The sequence below is a fragment of the Amyelois transitella genome, chromosome 16, assembly GCF_032362555.1.
Source record: "Amyelois transitella isolate CPQ chromosome 16, ilAmyTran1.1, whole genome shotgun sequence".
In the NCBI taxonomy this organism is placed as follows: Eukaryota; Metazoa; Arthropoda; class Insecta; order Lepidoptera; family Pyralidae; genus Amyelois; species Amyelois transitella.
In genome coordinates, this window is record NC_083519.1 from 6,573,144 (window position 1) to 6,594,547 (window position 21,404).

The 21,404-nt window shown below is 34.2% G+C and overlaps 1 protein-coding gene across 1 annotated transcript; it reads left to right on the top strand.

Annotated features, from left to right (window-relative positions):
- Positions 1-220: 220 nt before the first annotated feature.
- On the top strand, positions 221-7,814 carry LOC106129646 (odorant receptor 46a-like). The gene is made up of 9 exons (XM_013328251.1): positions 221-516; positions 883-1,094; positions 1,632-1,744; positions 2,085-2,160; positions 3,836-4,004; positions 4,805-4,904; positions 6,127-6,240; positions 7,415-7,570; positions 7,761-7,814. The coding sequence occupies exons 1-9, from the start codon at positions 221-223 to the stop codon at positions 7,812-7,814; spliced, it is 1,290 nt and encodes a 429-aa protein (XP_013183705.1).
- The last annotated feature ends 13,590 nt before the right edge of the window (positions 7,815-21,404 follow it).

Here is a 21,404-nt window from a genome sequence, read left to right on the forward strand (position 1 = left end):
CATAAAATTTTTTGACCTTCCGAAATAAATAAATTAAAACATTGTAATACCTATCACACCTAAGCACCTACACTTAACTTTGAACATAGTAAAATAATGTATAATACCCACTTTACAGCTCTCTCCCACTCTGCTTTGTACAAAGGCGCATGTGATGAGTTCCGAGAGGCATTCTTAAATGAACCGTCAAAGGCATCGCTTCACCCCAATATAATAAAAAATGAAAATTCTCACGGAAAATATGAAGGAAATGCTGTCGCCGTTACAGCCAGTAATTCCGTACGGCGTTCTTGAGCCCTGGGACGATTTAAACCCGAGACTTTATCACGCCGTGCACATTTATTGGCTTAAGTTCTACGGCATGTGGTACAACAACTTCTCGCCGAAAAACATACTATTCTGGCTCCAGATGATGTACACGGTAGTCGTGTTATGGCTCGTGTGTTTCTTACCCGGCATCGGAGAAGTTGTGTATTTGTTGAAGCGAAGCGAAAATATTGGCGACATTGCTGAAGGGTAGCTATGTTCCGTTTGCACAACGTATTCTATTTGCTTTGATCATTGACTGAATGGATTATATTAAGCGATGAAATGAATCGTCCTTTTCTTTCAATATCGAAGATTAAGTTCTTTATACGCAATCTTATTGGATGTCACTGTTTGCTTAAATATTATTATCATATCTGTTAAGGACACTAAATCATCTAGCTAGATTACCATAAAGGAAGTCCCGGGTTCGAACTTTTGAGATTAACCGTAATCCATATTTATTAAAAATTGTGCAGTTAAAATCGAATGAGATATTCCATATCATAATTGTCGAACTTCCTTAATCCGTATCACAATCCGATTTATCCTTATAAAAAATATATATTGTTACAGCTTATACTTGTTCCTGAGTGAAATGTACACGTACTTCAAAGTGAGCGTGTTTTGGCTGAATAGGGACAAAGTTATGAATCTGTTGAAGTATTTGTACTGCACAGAGTTTAAGCCGACGGAGGCAGAGCACAGGGAGATTATTCGAAAAAGTATTAAAACTGCACGTTTTGTGATGACATACTATTCCACTATGTGTGTTGGCGCGGTCTCGGGTAAAGCCTTTTATAGAGTACTATACATACAAGAAATTTTACAACGTATATTTATCATACTGTTAATTCTAAAAGTACTTACATGTTTTACTTTACTCTTAAAGGCAAATAATGATAGCTTTACTTTACCTAACCATCTAAACAAAACCCAAAAGTTTTTAGTTATATTTAAATCTCTGCTTTGTAAGCACTGTGTTGTTTTTACATACAGTTTAGCTAACTGGGCTGAGATATTAACGATATACTTAGAAGAATTTCCAATAAATCAAGTTATTATAAAAGCACTATTAACTCTTTTTAAAATGTAATAACAGCCATTACAAATCGCATATCTAACCAGAAACCGAATTCATACATCGGTATAATTGTTAATCTAACCTTTCACATCGGTTTCCAACACATTTCCCGAAATGGAAATGATCGACCAATAACAATTGTGAAACATTATTTTTGTTAATGCCCGACTGATTGGCACATTCGCTGACTTACTGGCCATTTATTAAACGTATTGATATTCAGTGGCTATTGAATTTTCAGTGGGAATTATTATGCCGTTAACAGAACATTTTGCCATTTTACCAACGAATGTGGAATATCCGTTTTTCGATGTTTACAAGTCGCCAGCATATGAAACGATGTACATTCATCATGTAAGTAAACAAAAGCACTTACATGCAACTTTATTGTTGGCAGAACATATATCCACAAAATTTCTTTCATTGCCTAGTTTTTGTCGCGTATTGATATTCTTGCATGTCAAATTCTCCTGTTAACAAGGTCACTGGGAGTTAGACTTCTTTTTCAGTATCATGATATCGCAACTAGAGTAAGCGCGGTAAGAGTCACCAGGTCTAGATTTATAAAGTATCGTTAACTCAGTTTCCCGTAACGTAACACAAAAAAAAATTAGTACAAATTGAAACCTATGCCCATTTATTTATTGCAGATTTCGGCTATGAGAATACCACTTCTAATTTTGTTTTATTTCAGATTTATTATAAACCAGCAACATGTATAATAGACGGAGCAATGGACACGATTCTTGCAGCATTTGTCGCCTCTGCCAGTAAGATGATTATACCACCTATACATAAAATCATCTCTTTCCAAGACAAAACTACATCTTTCCACTTACTGCGATCACTATATAATACTCTTACTTGTTTCTTACATAATTTGTATGTACAAATGATGCACTTATCCGATGATTAACCACATCCTTATACTTTTCACGATTCATCCATACTGTTTTTGTTTCCCACACATTCTTTATACAAGTTCAGTAGTGTATACTTAACCTGATCTTTTGCTAAACTCGAGCATCTTCATTTTACTCAAGGATTCAATTTTAATAACGTTGAATCCGAATTTTATTTTTTAATGATCGCTTTACCAAAGTATTTTGGACTAAGGCTAACAACCAAAAACACAGTACCTTCTTTCTTAAGTCAAAAAGTAAACAATTAAGATTTTATTTCAAGTAGCAACAAAATTAATTCTGTTTGTACGTGATGCTTCCATTAGCCCCTAATTAGTGTTTATCGTGCTAATTTCTTTTGGCGTCGTCCTTGTAGCTATTACATTTTTCATGTCCAAGGATTTCCCGTATGCCAAAAATCTTTAAAGCTGAACAAATTATAAAATTAATGCTTTTAACGAATATGTGAAAATCTAGTTTTAGTTTCGGTAACATATGATATCCTAAGTGCTGGAAAATCAGATTAAGAGTAAGAAACAGGTTGTTAGCCATCCGCCTAAGAGAAGAATCCCAAATTTATAAACCATTCCCTTGATTGACTTTAACAATCTGCGCATGAAGAGATGCAACTGGTATACACTTTATTTTTCTTCACTACCAGACTAGCATGAAAGCTTGCACTAGATGAATGTTCTTATTCCCTTCATCACCTTTTACGACATGCACGGAAAAGAGATTATTCTAAAATATCAGGAAACACACGGTATCGTAAAAAATATTTCTTTTTAATTGACTTATATCCAGACGTACGCGGCCTTTTAGTCTTTTAAGGAGATAAAGACTTTAAATGTATAAGTATATATACATATATATATATATATATATAGATAATATATACACATAAATATATATATATATATATTATCTATAATCTAGGAAAGTAGAATTTATTAAAAAATATAATATCGTTGTAGTATTATTCCGTAACACAAATCTCCACATCACTTTAAGGCTATCTCAATCTATGTAATTTGTCCCATATATTTGTATATGTATACTTAATTGACTTACATTATGAACATTTCGTTGCACTCGCGCTTTCACATCGCCTTCCCATCTCTATCTGGTTACTTGTTTCCATGTCAGTGCATTCAATCTTTTTGCGATATCGGATTGCACTCCGCTTGTGGGTCGCACACACGTAATCCAGAGATATGTTTTACCATATTTTTATATGTTTTGGATTTTATATGTTTAACCATAAATATAAATGTTGGTAACTATAATAATAAAAATGCATATAATTAAAAGCGAACGTAAAGTTTGCGGTTTCAATTCAGTTATTTTCTTTTTTTTTTTTTTTACTTTTCCAGAAATAAAGCCTAACTGTCTTCTGGCTATACCAAAAGAATCTTGATAAAATAATCTGACTTTTTTTTTATTTATTTATTACTATCATACAAAAAACAAATACGTAAAGCGAGAACCATAAGTAACCTACTTTATCCTTGGTTATAGAAATGTGTGTAATTTCAAATTACAGTTGGTCAAGTAGAAATTTTGGCGTTCAATCTCCGCCATTTCACAATGATAGCGGACCGTCGCCGCCAGAGAGCGACTAGGGCGAAGAACCCAATTGGGACCCTTCCGAAAGAGTACTACATACGTTCCGTGCTTAGAGATTGTGTTAAACACCACAATAGTATTATAAGGTAAGGTTCCTAAGAAAAGATTGGACATGCAGTAGACTCTAAAAACGTTGCTTCATCTTTTTTTTTTACATATGCAGAGCAGAACGTGGAGTAAGAATTACATCGTGAGGATATCTGCACGTTCGGGCAATTTAATGTATAATAACCACATCCCAATGTAGGTTAGGTTCCACTGCAACAATTACAGAGGTCCGATCTCTTACTTAATCCAGAATCGTGATCCAGGCAGAGGAGGGCTGACAAACCATGCCCACACTCTATTACATGATAGCGAACATTTTAGCGGACCCTAGAGATTTTAAGCTTACATCTTGGCACATATTTACTTTGAATTAAGTTATTAAAAATTCATACCTATTTAAACATAATGCAACGCTTTAGTATTGCTCATTCACGATATTTATGATCTAAAATTCTAAACGCATTTAAGTTTTAATATTTGACTTTGAAACCTCAATTTCTTAAAAACTTACCTAATTATCCGAACTTAGGATTAAATTTTGAAAGAGTCCATTTAACTTTAATTAAATCAAATTAGTTACATCGGTTGGAATAATTGAGCTGTTTAAAAAAATATACAGATCTCTCTACATTTGTGTAACAATAGTTTTATCAGAAAAACCTATTCGGCAATGCCCAATTATAAAAGGGTATCAATTTTACTAAAACCAGCACAAATTATTTCATTCATCATTCAGTTCTGAACAAAATTCAGCATATTTAAAACATCATTTTATAAAATTAATTACTGGCCGAGTGAGTAATTTTTAACCAGTATTAATAAATCAACTCATTTACAGATACGTTTCGATGATAGAGGGCGCGTTCAGTCTGGCGTCCGCTTTACAATTCATGTTGAGTGTCATGGTCCTTTGTCTGGTCGGTGTCCAGTTTTTATCGGTTAGTGTTTTGATTTCTAGCTTTTGCCGTAGTTATGACCGCGTTAAACTTAATTTTTCGCTTTTCCCATGGAAATTCCTCTGAAATGTGTGTCCTCGAAAAATTACCTGTATATGAATAAAATTTTATCAAGTTTTAGCGTATTAACAGTGATATCATAACCTACAGGTAGACTTGATCTTAAATAAAATAAGTAAGAAAGAAATATTTAATTTAGATTTAAATTTACTTAAAACTACTTAAACCGAGTTTAAAGACATTTGCTTTTATTCCTAAACACACTATACTTTCTTTTCTAACTACACTTTCTAACGCAGCTTATGATAATAATGAGCAAATTTTATTTTAGATAAAGCTTTCAGATTTTATAAAAAAATAAAATAAAAATGTCTATTAAACACGCCCTAACTGTATCATGGAATATTTAATCTTATAAACACAGATGAACTTAAAAAAAATACTTGCAAACTGTGTTGTAAAGTGTCCCGAGGCAATTTTCCTTTGTATTGCTCGCTCATTCCATTTTCTTCAACAACAAATTAGTTAGCTCCATAAAATTTTACAGCTTTCAGGTCTTGTGATTACTTTAAAAGCAGTATTGTTAGGATTTCCTGTGTCTATAAAGAAATTGTAACAATAGAAAGTATCGTTATGAAGACACAGTTTACCTGTATCATTCTGGCGGAAAATTGCATTAACTGTAAGGAATTTAAATTGTCATAGTAGCAGATTTAGGTTTTTTTACGTATATTCCACTTAGTTCTACCTAGTAGTTCGATAGTCGAACTGTACAGATACTTTTTTCCAATTTCGATCGAACTATTTGGAAACGCAAATTTTATTCCAAATAGACTGCTCGATTGACTCCAATGTACAATGTACAGTGTGTTAAACAAAATTAAGTGTTTTATAACCTATAAATGATTTTACGATGATGTACAAATTAAGTTAATAGTCACATAAAACACATGTCTGTCGACATTTAATTTAATATGTTAACTCATTAGCCTATAAGTTAAATTAAGTAAATTGAATGGCATATCGACTAAAGAATATGTCTGAATGCGTACGGCTTGGTTATGGCAATGTTTCATTTATCTATAGACATTTATGCCTTGTCTTGCTAGCTGTTTCGGAAAATTTCCGGATTTTAGTTCTGCCAGACAACTTTTCTCATGGCACCAGGCACCACACGCATTTGTGTGTTCATGTGTAATTTCAGATCGACGAACCGGCAAAGCACCCTATGCAGATAATGTGGATGGCAATATACTTAACATGTATGCTTATTGAGGTTTTCATTCTGTGCTGGTTTGGAGATGAACTAATCTGGAAGGTAAGTACAGATGGTACCCTGTTCATACAAACCAAAACCAAAGTAGGCCAAGTTTTTCTGCTGTTAACTGTCCCTTCATTGTATTGACGTCTATATAAGCTACTAGCTGTGCCCGCGACTTCGTCCGCGTGGAATAGTTATTTTGGGCATCACCGAACCCTTCAAGGATGAATAATTTTCCCCGTTTTTTTTTTCACATTTTCCATTATTTCTTTGCTCCTTATAGTTGCAGCATGATGATAAACTCCTAAAAAAAAGCCTAAAACCTTCCTCGATAAATAGTCTACTAAACACAAAAAGAATTTTTCAATTCGAACCAGTAGTTTCTGAGATTAGCGAGTTCAAACAAACAAACTCGTCAGCTTTATAATATTAGTATAGGTCATCAGCACGATCACGTAGCCATTGTGACTGTCTACCCTGTAGTCATAAAGACGTGACCTTTGGAAAGAATTAGGGGCCCGCTAGTGTCTAAGATCCAAGAGTGTTCTTCAGAAAGTATGTTTGTTATGGAAGTTATGATTAGAAGCTGAGACACTAAAACTTAAATTTGCCATGATAAAATATAAATTGTTTCCTGTTATCACATAAAAGTGTAACTCTGCTCCCGAAAGAAGCTTTCTAATGTGTTTAAGTTCAAGTTTAAAAAGCTAAAGGCACTGAAACTGCGCTAGTCATTCTTAGTTTGTTTGTTTCCTTGGAAAAATGCTGTAATTTATAAATTTCCGCGCTTTGCTTGGGGACTAAAAGCTTTGTTTGTAACTGAGAAAATGTTTTTATTGTAGTGAAAAATATTAATATGGTGCAAATACTATTTCAATTCACCTGTAATTGGGAATCTATCGAGAAAATTATAAATTTGAAATATCTTTGTTTATGGTATGGTATAATATTCACCTTTAATAAAACAAGTATATTCCAAGGTTACCTACATACGTATATATAAATGCGCCTTTACCCTAACGGGGTAGACAGAGCAATTGGTTTCAAAGACCATGTTCAGCTGGTAACTTAGTGTGCTAGCCCATCGCCTAAGAGTTGAATCAAAATGTTGTAAGCTTACATACGTTCATATATACAGAATGGCGACTTTTCCCCGAAGAGGTAGGTAGAGACTACATCTTTTAACTTGCCACGATCCATGTATATCTCTTGAACGAAACCTTTTTTTCAGAGCATTGACCTTAGCCATGCGGCTTTCGAAGGACCATGGATAAGCACTGACCCAAAGACAATGAAGTACATCGTAATCTTCATGGAGAGATGTAAACGACCCATGAGGTTGACCGCTGGAAAAGTTTTTACCCTTTCTTTGGATACTTACACTGTGGTAATTGACCAATATTCTACTTTTGACATACACACAATCACGTCTTTTCCCCTCACGGGGTAAATATAGCCAACAATCTTGAAAACACTGACTATACAGTCAGTGTTTTCAAGATTAAGCCATACGGCTATATACCGTTGTATACTATATAGTTTATCTTTACATAAAAATAATTGTTGTTTATTTACAGCTTATAAATTGGTCTTACAAGGCGTTTGCTGTAATGAGTAATATGAAGAAATAAATTTAAAGAATTACCCAAAATATTGGGTAAATTTGGTAAGATTAAGAGTGAAACAATCAGAAACATATCAAACATTTTATATCAAATTTCAGGTAATTTGGAATATAAAATAGTAATTTGGAGTTGTTGTAATTATTTAAAAATTTAGAGACAAATACTTTAAGTGGCAAAAATTTTCAATCTTAAAATCTCTGCGAATTTTCTAGGAGTGGGGTCCTGATTTTATAGTATATAAGTAAGTTTAAGTAATTGTCCCCAAACTTACTTATGTAAATAAAATAACGACTCTTTTCCAGAGATTCTGCAGAGATTAAATTTCCACTTGCCACGACCCGTGCATACTTCTTTCGCTTCATCTACATCAATTTCTCTCTTCATGCAAACTCTGTTTATAGTACCCTTGACCTGACCTCTCGCCCGTCCCCGATTTGATCAAGGTCAATTAATGCCCCTCCTCTACACTTCACACCAATGAAATCTAAGCATAAAATTAATTAATACGCACATTTCTGCTCTGAATCCATAAAAATATCGGCAAACAAAAGAAATGGAAATTGATTACGTTTCTATGCAAATTCGCGACGGTGGCGCCGCGCGCGCCCGCGTGCCAATGACGCAGGTCGGGGCACCGATAAATTTCATCAGGCAGTTTTATAGGAAACTTCTGTTTCAATAAAATCCTCACGTAATTACCAACTAGTTCGTAATCGATATTTTAAAGATTTATCCCCATACATCAGAACCCTGCTAGAAATGTCAGTGTACATTTAAGCTTCATTGCCATCACTTGCACGGATGTATGCGAAGTGAACGAATCTATATTTTTTTAGATACCGGATGAAAAATTATATAGGAACTATAAGTACCTACTATTATATTTTCCCGTCAATGGGACGAATATCCCGGACACATCTCTGATTTGTGAGGATAGCCTTAATTCGATATGCTCGTTTCAACGGCAAAATTATGATGATGAAATTTCGGAGTTTCTGAAAATTTAAATGCATGGCGCATTGTCGTGGCGACATTTATGACTGATAATTAAATGAGTTTGAATTCAAGAAGTAGTCAAGAAATGGCAAGTGGTAAGGCGATGCAGAAGAACCATGCGGTATGATCGAAGTATAGCATGTGGCACATAATTTTGAACTACCGTCAAAAAACACTCTTAAAATAACTGACCTTTCCAAGTTGCATTTTGGTGTCGACCATTGCAAAACGTCCCAGAAATAGAGAAATGAATCGATTAGTCTGGCGATCACCAATAACGCTACTCATAAATTCCAGCCCATAAAGTGGTTCTCAATTATTCACAACACTCAAGTTATTTTAATATGATGAATAAAACGTTTGTCAAAATTTAACTGTTATGAAGCCTGAAGATAAAATTTACTTGACATCTTAAAATATTCTTTTTATTCAAACTTTTTGGGTTGAGAATATCATATAAGGTCCTGGAAATATCATTATACACACGTGTCACATTACACGTTCCAGCTGTTGGAAAATGACAACAAATTCGTTTCACTTGAACCATCCCAACGACCGTCATAGTTAACCACGCAAGTTTGACCCTAATGAGTGAAGACTTGTTGGAATAATTTGCCACCGCAGCGCGCCGGCAGCTATGCTGAGGAATATTATCAATGTTATCATCCGATACAGATATTTATCAGTTATTTTTTTTCTGCAATGTTTGCAGAGGTCTAATGAGATTCGCTTCGTGTAATAACCTGACCCGTCCAATTCAGGATTCACCCAGTACGTAGGTACGTACTCCGGGCTCATCTCCAGAGTGGTCAGGATATAACCGGGACTATGGACAAGAGGAGGAAGACTTCCTAATGTTTTTATCTATGAAAACGAGTTGACTTGTTGGTGTGGTTTTCGGTAAAGTACCATTTATAAATAGAATAAAGATCAAAGGTCAGGTCGGAACGTGATTTTTCTATGATAAACAATTTATGTCAAAATGTTAAATTTTGTTTATTACAGGACGTAGCTTTTAATCGCTGTTGATTTTGATTCCCTTGAGAACACCTACTCAAAAACATTTTAAAACTTTTGTGATTCCCCACTTCCAGGAAATCCGCGTTTAATTTCAGTCCAGTGCGAATACCAGAGAGTAGGATATGGCAATTTTCGCGAGATGAAAACTAAATTGGTTATCATGATTGGAAAAGTCAATTTTTTGCTAAGTGGACTTTTCCAATTTTGTTACCATGACATTACATAACATATATATACATACATATATATAAAATGGAGTCACCACTTTTCGGTTGCCTTTTATCGTTTCTTAACACGTTTTTTTTTCAATATGATTTGTCAGACGATGAGAAAATCATAACCTTACAAATCCTTAAAAATCTTAAACCATACATACATACTTTTACTACATACGATTGTTAATTGAATTACAACAAATAACAAAAATAAACTACAAATTTAAATAACTCTTCACACGACATAACTACAACACACACACGCTGAGAACATTTATACCTATGTACGAGTATATTGCAAAGCAAAATTGTACACAAGGATTATGAGGGCTCATAACTCCACTGTAATGAATCCAGTTCACACTATCGCTATCACGGCGTCCCTAACGATATTGCTTTCCTAGTCCTCTACGCGCGAAATTGAAAAGTGAATTAATATGAGGAGAAATATCACATATACTCAGTGACCTCTTTATTGTATATTTTTTAATATATTTTTTATTTACATGTGCCTATATCGTAGTTCATAATTTTTGCTGCTACGCACATTACACTTGGCATTAAGTAAACTACTTACTATTAAGTACTACTGATGAGTGAAAGTTGCTTTTTAAGAGAGTAAAAGAGAGAGAAATAATAAAAAACTTTGGTTTACACATGCAATTACAGTTAGCTGTAGGCCAAATTTCAGGGTTAACTGGGGTCAAGTCGGTGAAAAATAAAGCCGATATGGTATTGGAGAAGATTTAGTGGAATAGTTGACATTACTTATGTATCCAATTACTATAAAACACTACCAATAGGCAAAATATTCTTCAGACACCCTATCGACACACCTATTGGTACATTTATTTTCTACAGAATTGATCCAGGCTTTGCGTTGATAGAAAAATCAGTCCTTTTTCATTCGTAAATTCAGATGATCTGCTCAATAAACGTTTGTAACAATACCGTTCGCAATATCAAAATAATATTCTAGAATCCAGACAGAAAACCCCAAATGAGCGGGCCGGCATTACTTTCCAGCCAGTTTTAATTTCGCACAAATAGCAATTTTCCTATTGGACTATTCGGGAAATTCGTTCCAGATTCCAATGAGAAATAAGAAATGGGCCTTAAATTTGCATGCAGCACGTCGATGGTAAATTATCGGGGTGTTTGGCGGACGGCCAGCCGACGTTTACCAGCCATATTAAGGACACAAGTGCTCTGTTACCAAAGAGCCCGCGCGTGACTACCATCTGAATTTTGCAGCGTGATAGATCACAGGATTTGTATTAATTCTAATAAAGATAATAATTATATCGGTTAAGTTTAGGGAATTATGTACAATTTGTGTGATCGGTTTTGATGGACAAAAACAAACGTAATTCGAATGTATTTCCACATGACAATTTTAAAGTTTTATCTATTAGATCTCGTGGTCTAAGTCTTTTCCACTCCAAACCCTTAGTCATGCTCATTAACAGACCTAGGAGGGTCTAGCTAGGACAATTCTAGGATAATGTCATCTGCTCCCCAAAATCATTCTGATGTTGAGGGAAAATATTTCCAAAAAATATTTATTTTTCATCCGTAGTTTTCCAAGATGGCATCAATAAATCTACCTGGTAGCCGATTAATTGGGACCATAAATCAGTCAGAGATATTTCTAGTACGTTCCGTATCTCGTTCATAGATAGTTTTCCGACAACTTTCTACGTATCTTGCACATATTGTCTGAAAAATACTGCGACCTAATATAATTCAAAGTTGGAAATAAAATTGAGAGCTAACTCCACGCCACACTTCATCGACGTTCCGCACCCTCTACGCTGGCATTTAAGGAGCGTAAAATTTATCTAGCTGAAATTATCGTGGCCAAGTTGAGTCGGCCAAACCTGGATTCTAGCCAGCATAACCTCGTTAAGAGCAAATGTTAACAGTTATATATAAAACTATATTTTGATTTTGACTTCGCTCCCGTGAGAATTTTCTAATAAAAAAATAGCCAATGTTATCAAATATTAATAAATGTTATCGAATATTGATAAAGTCAATGTAATTATTAATGTTATCAATATTCGATATAATTTTTCATCAATATCGGTGTTGTAATTTTTTACTCTTTTTGCCTTCTTGGTCACGTTTCTGCCCTTACGAAATGCTCGAAATATAATGATTTAAAAAATTAACATAGGTACCTACCTATGTTAACATACTCAAAATGTTATATAACCCTAAAATGGTCATCACGTTTCAAATATTGAATTATGTTCTTCTTGCAAGACGAATCAGGAAAGATATTCTTACAAAGTTAAAATTTAAAATTCACGAAATATATGGCCAACATAACCAATAGCTAGTAAAGCATCTCACTGGAGACCTAAAACCGGTCAGGTTGCAGTAGCAATCGCGATCCATTGGACAGATGCCAGGTAACATTACTTATTCCCTAAAACGCTAGATTAGGCTATTTGGCGGCCACCTGCTTGCCATGCTTAGTTCCAATTTCAAATTTAATGCTGGTTGAAAAAACTCAAAAGACAAGGCTGTATGTAACCTCCAACGTGGACTATACGTTACAGCGTCATCATATATTTCGCATGCCACAGCAGTTTCAGGAATACTTAATAAATAATTTTAGGAAAACTCAAATAAAGGGATACCATATCTTTCTAATGGATTTCGTAAAATGAGGTTGTTTTTATTAATATTTTTAGGAAAATTTAAAGATTTTGAATTAATAGAAGGAGGTTGGACTATTGAGGGGTTGAGGGAATGACGAATAAACTTGGGTTTCTTTTTATAAATTCAATTCCATCATTAAGGCATAGTTTACATACAGCCAAATGTTATAGAGGGCGCTGGTGCAATATTTTGAGTAAATTATAACACAGCTGAACGTTGCCTTTTAGTTTTTGTATAACTATTGGCTCAGTCTATCCCGTGAGGGATGTAGACGTGATTATATGTATGTATGTCTGTTATTCAAGTAAAAAATAATGTTATTCTTATATTGGTGGTGATTTATATTCATTTGTATAGCGTACTTAACGTAGACGAAATTATCCTTTTCATGCATTTAAAATGTGTAGGTATTTTCTTTTGCATCCAAGTATGAAGTTGATAACCTAATGTGAAATATTAATGGGGACGATGTGAGGGCAATCTCATAGAAGAGAGAGCTCTATTTAAAAGCTAATTTAGATCAAGGCAAAATGCGTCATTCGCGTGGACTACGCTGATTTGTCTTAATAATAAATGGGCTTATTAATTAGATTAGTGCCCAGTGATTAATTATGCCCTACAGTGCAGATAAATTAATAACGCCTAAGGAAACTATTAATTTTAATAAACTAGCTCTTACTCGAGGCTTTGTTCTTTATAAGTTAATCCAGGTGATCTGGGATCTAATAGGTTCCGTTCCCCCACCTGTGTCATCATACCGTAGGTATAATGAATACATTCTTACATGCGTCACCATCTATCTTTATAGTTTAGTGTCTGTTAGATATTGTAGGTTATATCTGTGTTTTTTCTTCGGCTGGCGTAAATACCACCACATTTTGTTATTAGATATATTCCCAAGAAGTGAGACTTAGTTTCATATTATATATGTGAAATCAATGTCGAGGCATCACACATTTCTCACAGGTCCCAAACGAAATTCTATTTGATCATTGTTATCCATAAGTACCTTCATCTACATCGGTTGGTTCTTATGACTTTGCCTATGACTATATGACTGAGCCACCATTAGTAACAACAGATGGCGGGATGAGCGTCGCACAAACGCAATATGCACATATTGCACATTGGCTAATTGCCAACTGGATGCCAGGCAACCCAATATTATCCTCACAGCCTTTAAAAATATGAAAAATATGTCGTAAATTCCGTACGCTCATTTGCTTGGAAAAATAGGATGTTAAACATTCTCAACATAATATCGCTTCATCCTAAGAAAACGGAATGCTTTTAAAATTATTAAGATATAGATTTCTTTGGAATGTCTGTTCTGAACATTTCGAAGTAAAACCACTTTATATATTTTTTATCTAATTACGCCAAGACAATACGAACCTAAACCAATGAGTGTAGCATCCGCTTGCGAGTTTGCATTTGTAAAGGGCAAAGTTCAAGGTCTAGTTCTTCCCACCTGTGTGTAAAAGTACTCGTTAATGTCCCTCAGACAAACTTCTTTCAAATATTTATAAAATTATGAGAAATGATAGAATGTCATAGCAATGCTACTGCACTTATTTTTTGGCGTTTTTCTTACCAATTAATTAAATATGATAATTCTTTAAACGATAATTCCTAATAATAACGACTGTTGACGTTCTTAATATTATCATAATGTATTGTACATTATATATGAAGAATAATATTATTTAGCAGCATAAATACAACCTAACCATCTTTTAGGTCCGTTACGTTTCATTTTACGTCTGAAAACGATCGATAGCACATGGTTGAGTGACTAGGTCGACAGGAGTGGAAAAATACAGACATGTAGGGTTAGACGAAACGGTTGCTACCCGGCGACCGCGGCCCTTCCCCGTAGCGCCCGGAATTCAATTAGACCCTGTCAATTTTGTATCGCAGGATATGAAAACAAGAGCTAGGTTGTTCTGTCTGTGTGTGAAAGAATTTTTGTAATATGCGTAGGCTGCGATGTTAAACAGGAGATATATTTATGAATTTTCAGACTGTTGTCATTATTATTTAAGGGTTAAGTTTACATTTATAATCTAATCTTGACCGCGGTTCATTAAAAATTACCTACTTACACAATTATTCTTAAGTTTTATAATTAAGCTTTAGCTTTTATTTAGTTTCTAGTAAAACTAGAAAATTAATGTTGGTTACTAATATCTACTCGTATTACTCAGTAAATATAACATAAAATATTCATCAAGTATACATTACCAAGTTTTTTTTTCACTTTTATACTTATTTGTCTAACACTCGTTATTGTAGAACGCATACCTATCCGTTTGGCAATGTCCATAAATCCCTACTACTAAAATCATGGACTAACAACAAAATAATGTAATATCTAACAAATTTTATTTCAAATATATGTAGTCGTAAACACAAGAAAATAAAAATCTCACCATCCTTACTGACGCAATCTATTCAGTATGCAATCTCTTTTGATTTATCGACAAACAGAAATATTTCTATTTTAAATTCATTCATACTAAGTGTGTGCTTTATTTTTCCTGAAGCATGTATTTAAACATATCGTCAAGATGTTGACGACAATAATAAACTTCTTCTTCTAGTCTTGAGACTTATTGTTTGTTTGTAAACTCTTTATTACGCATAAAAATATAACAAATTACAAAACACTTAAAATTAATAATCTTATTTTTATTCCTTATTATATTTTGTTTTATATTATATGTCAATTGAACGTTTGCCTTGTTCACCATAACCTATCAGACACTAATAAAAAATAATTTATTCATATGTTTTGGTAAGAATAAAAAAAGCAGCTCGTTTGTTATTCTCACGTGCAACATTTTCACTTAAGTCTCAATAGAGCTGAATTCCGACGTAATAAAATGCGAGTATGTACTGCCGGGTGTGCATAAATGCAATTTGTCCTCTGCAATCAATAATTTGGACGGTGGTCTCCGGAACCCTGGACGGCTGCCAAGAGATTGGCCAGTGAATACGCTGCCTGCGAGATGCGAGCTTCATATATTGTTCAAATCGAGGAATTCCTTTACTGCATGTTATAATTCACAATGATTCTATTATATATACATACATATCTACCAGACCAACGGCGCACAAACATCTCTATACTTGATTCATTTTCTTGGCAGTACCTTTTCACCTCTCTGGAGAGGAGCCCGAGGAACACCTTTAACTTCTCACACCAAATAATCTATGAACCTAGATCAACGATTGAGTAAGTCAAGTTTTTACACCAAACAACTCTTGCCTGACCTCCTCAAACATTGGAGGGAAACCTAACCCATATCCGATCCGGATTGAATGAAGTTGAATGAATGAAGTCAGGTCTCGAGGGAATGGAAAACTCCTCTGCAATGGGCTGACTAGATAAAAGCTTTGTCTAACGATTCACTGACTGTTCTGCCCGGAGCAAAGTTATTTCACGAAATTCCCACGGGAACGACAATTAACGGAATTTTTCTGTTGAAATAAATATAATACGTGAGACTTTTGCCTAAATGGTCGTAACCATTAGCTTCGATATTGCCTCCACCACCGTTTACACTAGACTTCCCTGCAGCATATGAGTGGCCCACTTTAGGTAAAGCCCACTTAGTCGAAGCCACAGTAGCCAGTCTATTATGACATCACTTGTGCTTGACCTACCGTGAGGTAAACACGTATGATGCTCAAGTTTTATCAATACGTGTATTAATTTGTTTGGTTTCCTCTTAAATGATCGGTCATGATGTAGTTGTGAATAAAAATGTGGCAAAGTTGATTAAAAATGGATAAATGCATACTGTAAACCCTTGAGCCAGGAATTTTCGGTATATCTATAAATAGTTAATTTTACAAGATTTAACAGATTGACCGATCTAGTTGTTAAATTCGTTTGATATTCCTTTGGTTAAACGAAGTTCCAAAATTTAAAGTAAAATATGACTTGTCAATTTTTTTCACTTTAATACTCACTTAAAGCCATTACATAAATGAACTATGTTACTAGTCTACATCCGAGTAATAATATGAAATCACTTACGAAATGTTAAGTTCTCAAAATAAGTCTAGTCCAATGTCATTTCCAGGCCAAAGTGCAACTTTGCCACTTTACATTGGAAACCTAAAGTAAAATTTTATTACAACTCCGCCGGTGCTCAGTGGTCTTTTGTTAACAAAATTGACCCAACTTACTACTTTCAGCATTTGTATTTATAAAGCCGTAAACTTGGTATTGTCCATTTCTATATGTACTAAAATAAAGGTTTTGATAAGTACGCCATTTTATTGCAAAAATTATATATACAACACTCTTCCCTTACTTAGTGACTGACTAACAATGCACAGTCCAAACGCTGGCTCTGGTATTAAAATTTGGTAAGTAGGTTCTTTGTATGGTCTAGGGGAATTCCCGAAAGAGAGGACTTCCCGAAATTCCCACGGAAACGGAAGTTAACTGGGTTTCTGTTTTACGCGGACGCTCTCCAGTGTACGAGCAATATACATAAACTTTTATTGCCATTACAAGACAAAATGAACTAACAGATGCAAATCATAAATTAGCTTTTGTTTTACCCTTACTTAATTGAACAAACTCATTTTTTGAATAAAATACACTAAGACTGTTCTTACCTTTATTTCAGTACCTAAAGATATGAACTGTACGTACTAAAACGTCCCAGGCGACATTGTCTCGTTCATTGTTAGTTGAACCTGTAGCTGGTACAGTCCACTGAAAATTTTTAAATCAAATCATATTTATTTGCTCAAATGTGGTTGCAAAGGTGCAACAAACCAGCGTGATTTCGTTACGAATATTATTAAAAGGTATTAATAAATATTATTATGTTAACGTAAATGTAAGTGTAACTTCCCCGCACTCCATATCTTTCCCATGAATTTAGTGAAAGCTATGTGAATAGTCACTTTCAGCAAGTGCAACTTTGACCATGATCCTATATGGGTTAAGTCCCCCTGCAAAGGTTGTAGACGTCAGATGGTAAGCACTATATGTAAAAACCTTACTTACCCAATCCAAGATCATGGTGAAAGAGTTTAAACAGGCTCCTGTCTTAAGAGATGAAATGTTACCGGCACAAATTCCAAGAAAAAAAGGGTAGAAAAGGACAGCGATGTTCAAAAGGTCGTTGTGGTCGCCATTTCTGGATGTTCAATCTTTGTCAATTTTTATACAGCACGTAGGCCTGAACGCTAGTTTAAATAGAATTTTATTGTCTTTCACGGACTCCAAGCATTAAGCAGCCAAGAAAGCAATCGGAAAAACTTTGTGGCAAAAGAGATATATAAAATACACAAACTAATTAATTAAATGAATGCATTGCTCGGGAATTATACAAAATGTGCTTGCTGGCATATCGATATCTTTCCTGCTTTTAATAAGAAGCTTTTATTTAACTTGACTTGTATTTATGTAAAGTAAACTTCCAAGTGTTTTAATATTTTTTAATATTCTTATTATATCCATTATACTATACTACACGTGTTATGGCTTTCATCAAGGCACCGCGGTGAAAGGGCGCAAAGGGCAGGACAATAGATCTGCTTCTCCTCGAATATAGTGGTGTTTATGATATCCTTTGATATTCTATTGACTGTACTGTATGTACGTTTAGTACTAGAAACGGACTGCTTAAATTAAACTGTCAATATTAATTTAGGCATATTGAGAAACGACAGATGTTGCACTGGGATCGCTTTGAGTAAATCTAGGTATCTATTGCTCTTGAGAGTAAGGCCTCACATAAAATACATATATATCACGTCTTAGCTTTTAATGGGATATCATGTATATCATGGGATGGTCATGTTTATCTTGCGTAAGATTCTTCGCTTCCGTCAGGTAATTCTAGAAATAAATGTAGCCTTTGTCACTCACAAAGTCCTATTTTTTTGTTACATACGTACAAAAATATGAATTAATTCTCTTTATTATTATTATGTATTTACAGTGTTCCATTGAGATTTAAAAATAATGACATGTTGTTAGCCAATCGCAATAAAGAAGAATTTAATTTCTAAGTCTCTATAAACAGTTATAGCTAGAATTCAAAGTCTCTGTAATGTAAAAATATTTGTCAATGTTTTAAAATACTGCGAAAGCTTTATCCCTTGAATGGGTTGTTAAATCTTCCAAATAATGAGAAATATGTTCTTACCAATCGTAAACAGAGTACTTTTACATTACATTCAACCTATCAAACAAATGCTCGCCAATACTCACAGATCCATTTGCAACCTCCTGGGACCGTATACTTTGTTTTAAATTAATGACATCCATATCTCACGATCCCCGGGAATAGGCCTCTGCATTTGTCATATAGATTACGCACTTTTTCCAATGTGAATTTCATTTCATTTTCTTACATCCCATAAATTTCGACGGAATAAACTACCCTAACAGAATTTCTGATAGAAAGTTCAACATTTTGCAAAAATGACGAATTTATATAAAATACTTCGAACTGTTTGCACACTGCCATTTATTACTATAGTGGGAATTCCAATATTTTAAACTGTGTCCGTCGTTAGTACACCGCAAATTGGACTATATGGATGAGCAATAAGATCGAGTTTAACACTAAGTTCGTGTAATCGAGAAAAGCTGGAGTTTCCGTGACGTCACGGTGAAATTTATTTGCCAATGATAGGGGGTTAACGAGCCGTAGGTGTTCTGCGTTAAACCTGCCATAAACTGTGCTAATGTGACATCAGATTGCACGAGTATAGACTTACAAATGATCTTAAAATCGAGTCGGTGGCTTTTTCCATTACATCTTTCAAGTGTGCTCTCAGTTTTAACCCGGGTCGGAAAAGGGTTAATTTGACGTTAATGATGTGAAAACCTTTGAATGTAAATAAATAATATACCCTGTAATATTTCTGATTCCTAGGTACCTTATGTAAGGTAGTTTGAGTAATGAGGTAATTATAATACAAATACCTTCTATCCGCAGCGTTGCCTGCGCAATTTAATGCCATCTACAAAAGAAAAAGGTTTTTAGGTTAAATTTCCACTGGAGCTGTACTTTTTACCGAAATGAAAGATATATTCCCTATGGCCTTCTCGAGACTTTTAATTATATATACGTGAGATTTTAAGATCAGTTCCGTAGGTCACCTGCGAAGAGGTAACAAATAAACACACTTACTTCTGCATTTATAAAACTAGTTGGGATAGGAATTTTTGACTTTGACTCAAAAAAAAAAGTTAGATTACCTAGGGTGTAAAATAAGCATCAAAAAATTGATTAATAAAGAAATAACCATACTCTTTACTGTCACACGTCACGATAATCTATGAAATGTCTCCTACGTGAAATTAATATACCTAGTGCGAGAATATTCGCCACGTCTAATTTGATTTATGAGATATAATCAATTAGAGGGCTCCAAACACACTCATATCTGCGTGTTCTCCAATTAATTGCAAGTAACGAAATTAAGACGAGATTGATTTACATTACACCTCGAGATTCTGCGAGGAAATTATTAGCTCTACACTTAATCGATTTTGTTTCACTAAATTGATAAGGCCGTAGTACTTTGGGCTTATTGAATCGCAGTAATTTTAAATTTCTAAAACCGGTTTGTTTAGACATACATTTAAAGGGCACTGATTAACTTTTGCCTATGTTATCACAATATTTGATATATTCCCATTCTTCAATTAGCAATTTTACGTTGGCAATAATTGAAAAATAGTAAGAGAAATGCCAAGATATATATAATTCTTATACCATGTTATACAGAGATAAGCTCCAAGAGTACTTGACAAACGTAGCCAAAAATAAATCCTATCAAAGAACCTCTTCACAAAGGCTTAATCAAGTGTTTTGGACATCTGATAAAGAGTTCAATATCTCAACATCAGCCTCTCCAGAACGATCAGTTACATTAGGGTAAGACGACCGTTCCAATAGTACCTAAAATTTTATTAGGAGTTATAAAACTAAATGCGTTAAGGCGCACTTCCGAATGTAAAGATAATTTCACGTTATTCATGTTCTTGAATGGATCTCTTCTTTTAAGAAAATTGTAGATTCGCAATTGCCTTTTTCTGCTTCGCGCTGTTGGTTTTAGCAGATATTTATCAAATTGGTAAATTTTTCGCAAAATTTATTTGCAGATTCAAAGAGTTGACAATAAGCGAAGCAATTGACTGTAAAACAAAGGTACAAAAACAAATATCATAATTGATATATTTTGCAGTTTTGTTTTTTTTTGTTTACATATAGATTTTTTTACAACTCCCAAGGGTTGATTTTTATATAAAATGTTAAAAAACAAAAATTGTTAAATTTTTCGGTTCAAACAGCATGCATTGCATATTAATTACTTAAATAAAATTTAATAACGAGTTACTGTCCTCGAAATCCATACTTTCTATGTTAATATTATAAATGTAAATTTGTTACCTCTTCACAGTTAAAACAATGAACAGATCTGCGTGAAATTACATTGAACTGCACTCATATAGCGTGGAGTACGGAGAATAACATAAGGTACTTATAATGAGGGCTTAACCGCAGGCAAAATCTATTAACAAATAATATTAAAGGGTTGTGGATGAACTCGGAATTGTCCTTTAACCAGGATGACCACACTACATTAGTCGGCGATCACCGAACTGCTAATAGCCGCACACTTTCACTATTATTGGAACCCAAAACTC

Bases quoted from the DNA above. Each gene is read 5' to 3' on its own strand.
- LOC106129646 (XM_013328251.1), top strand. From the start codon at position 221: ATGAAAATTCTCACGGAAAATATGAAGGAAATGCTGTCGCCGTTACAG. The intron at 4,005-4,804 runs GTAAGGTTCCTA...ACTCATTTACAG, and splicing joins CACCACAATAGTATTATAAG to ATACGTTTCGATGATAGAGG. The intron at 4,905-6,126 runs GTTAGTGTTTTG...GTGTAATTTCAG, and splicing joins TCGGTGTCCAGTTTTTATCG to ATCGACGAACCGGCAAAGCA.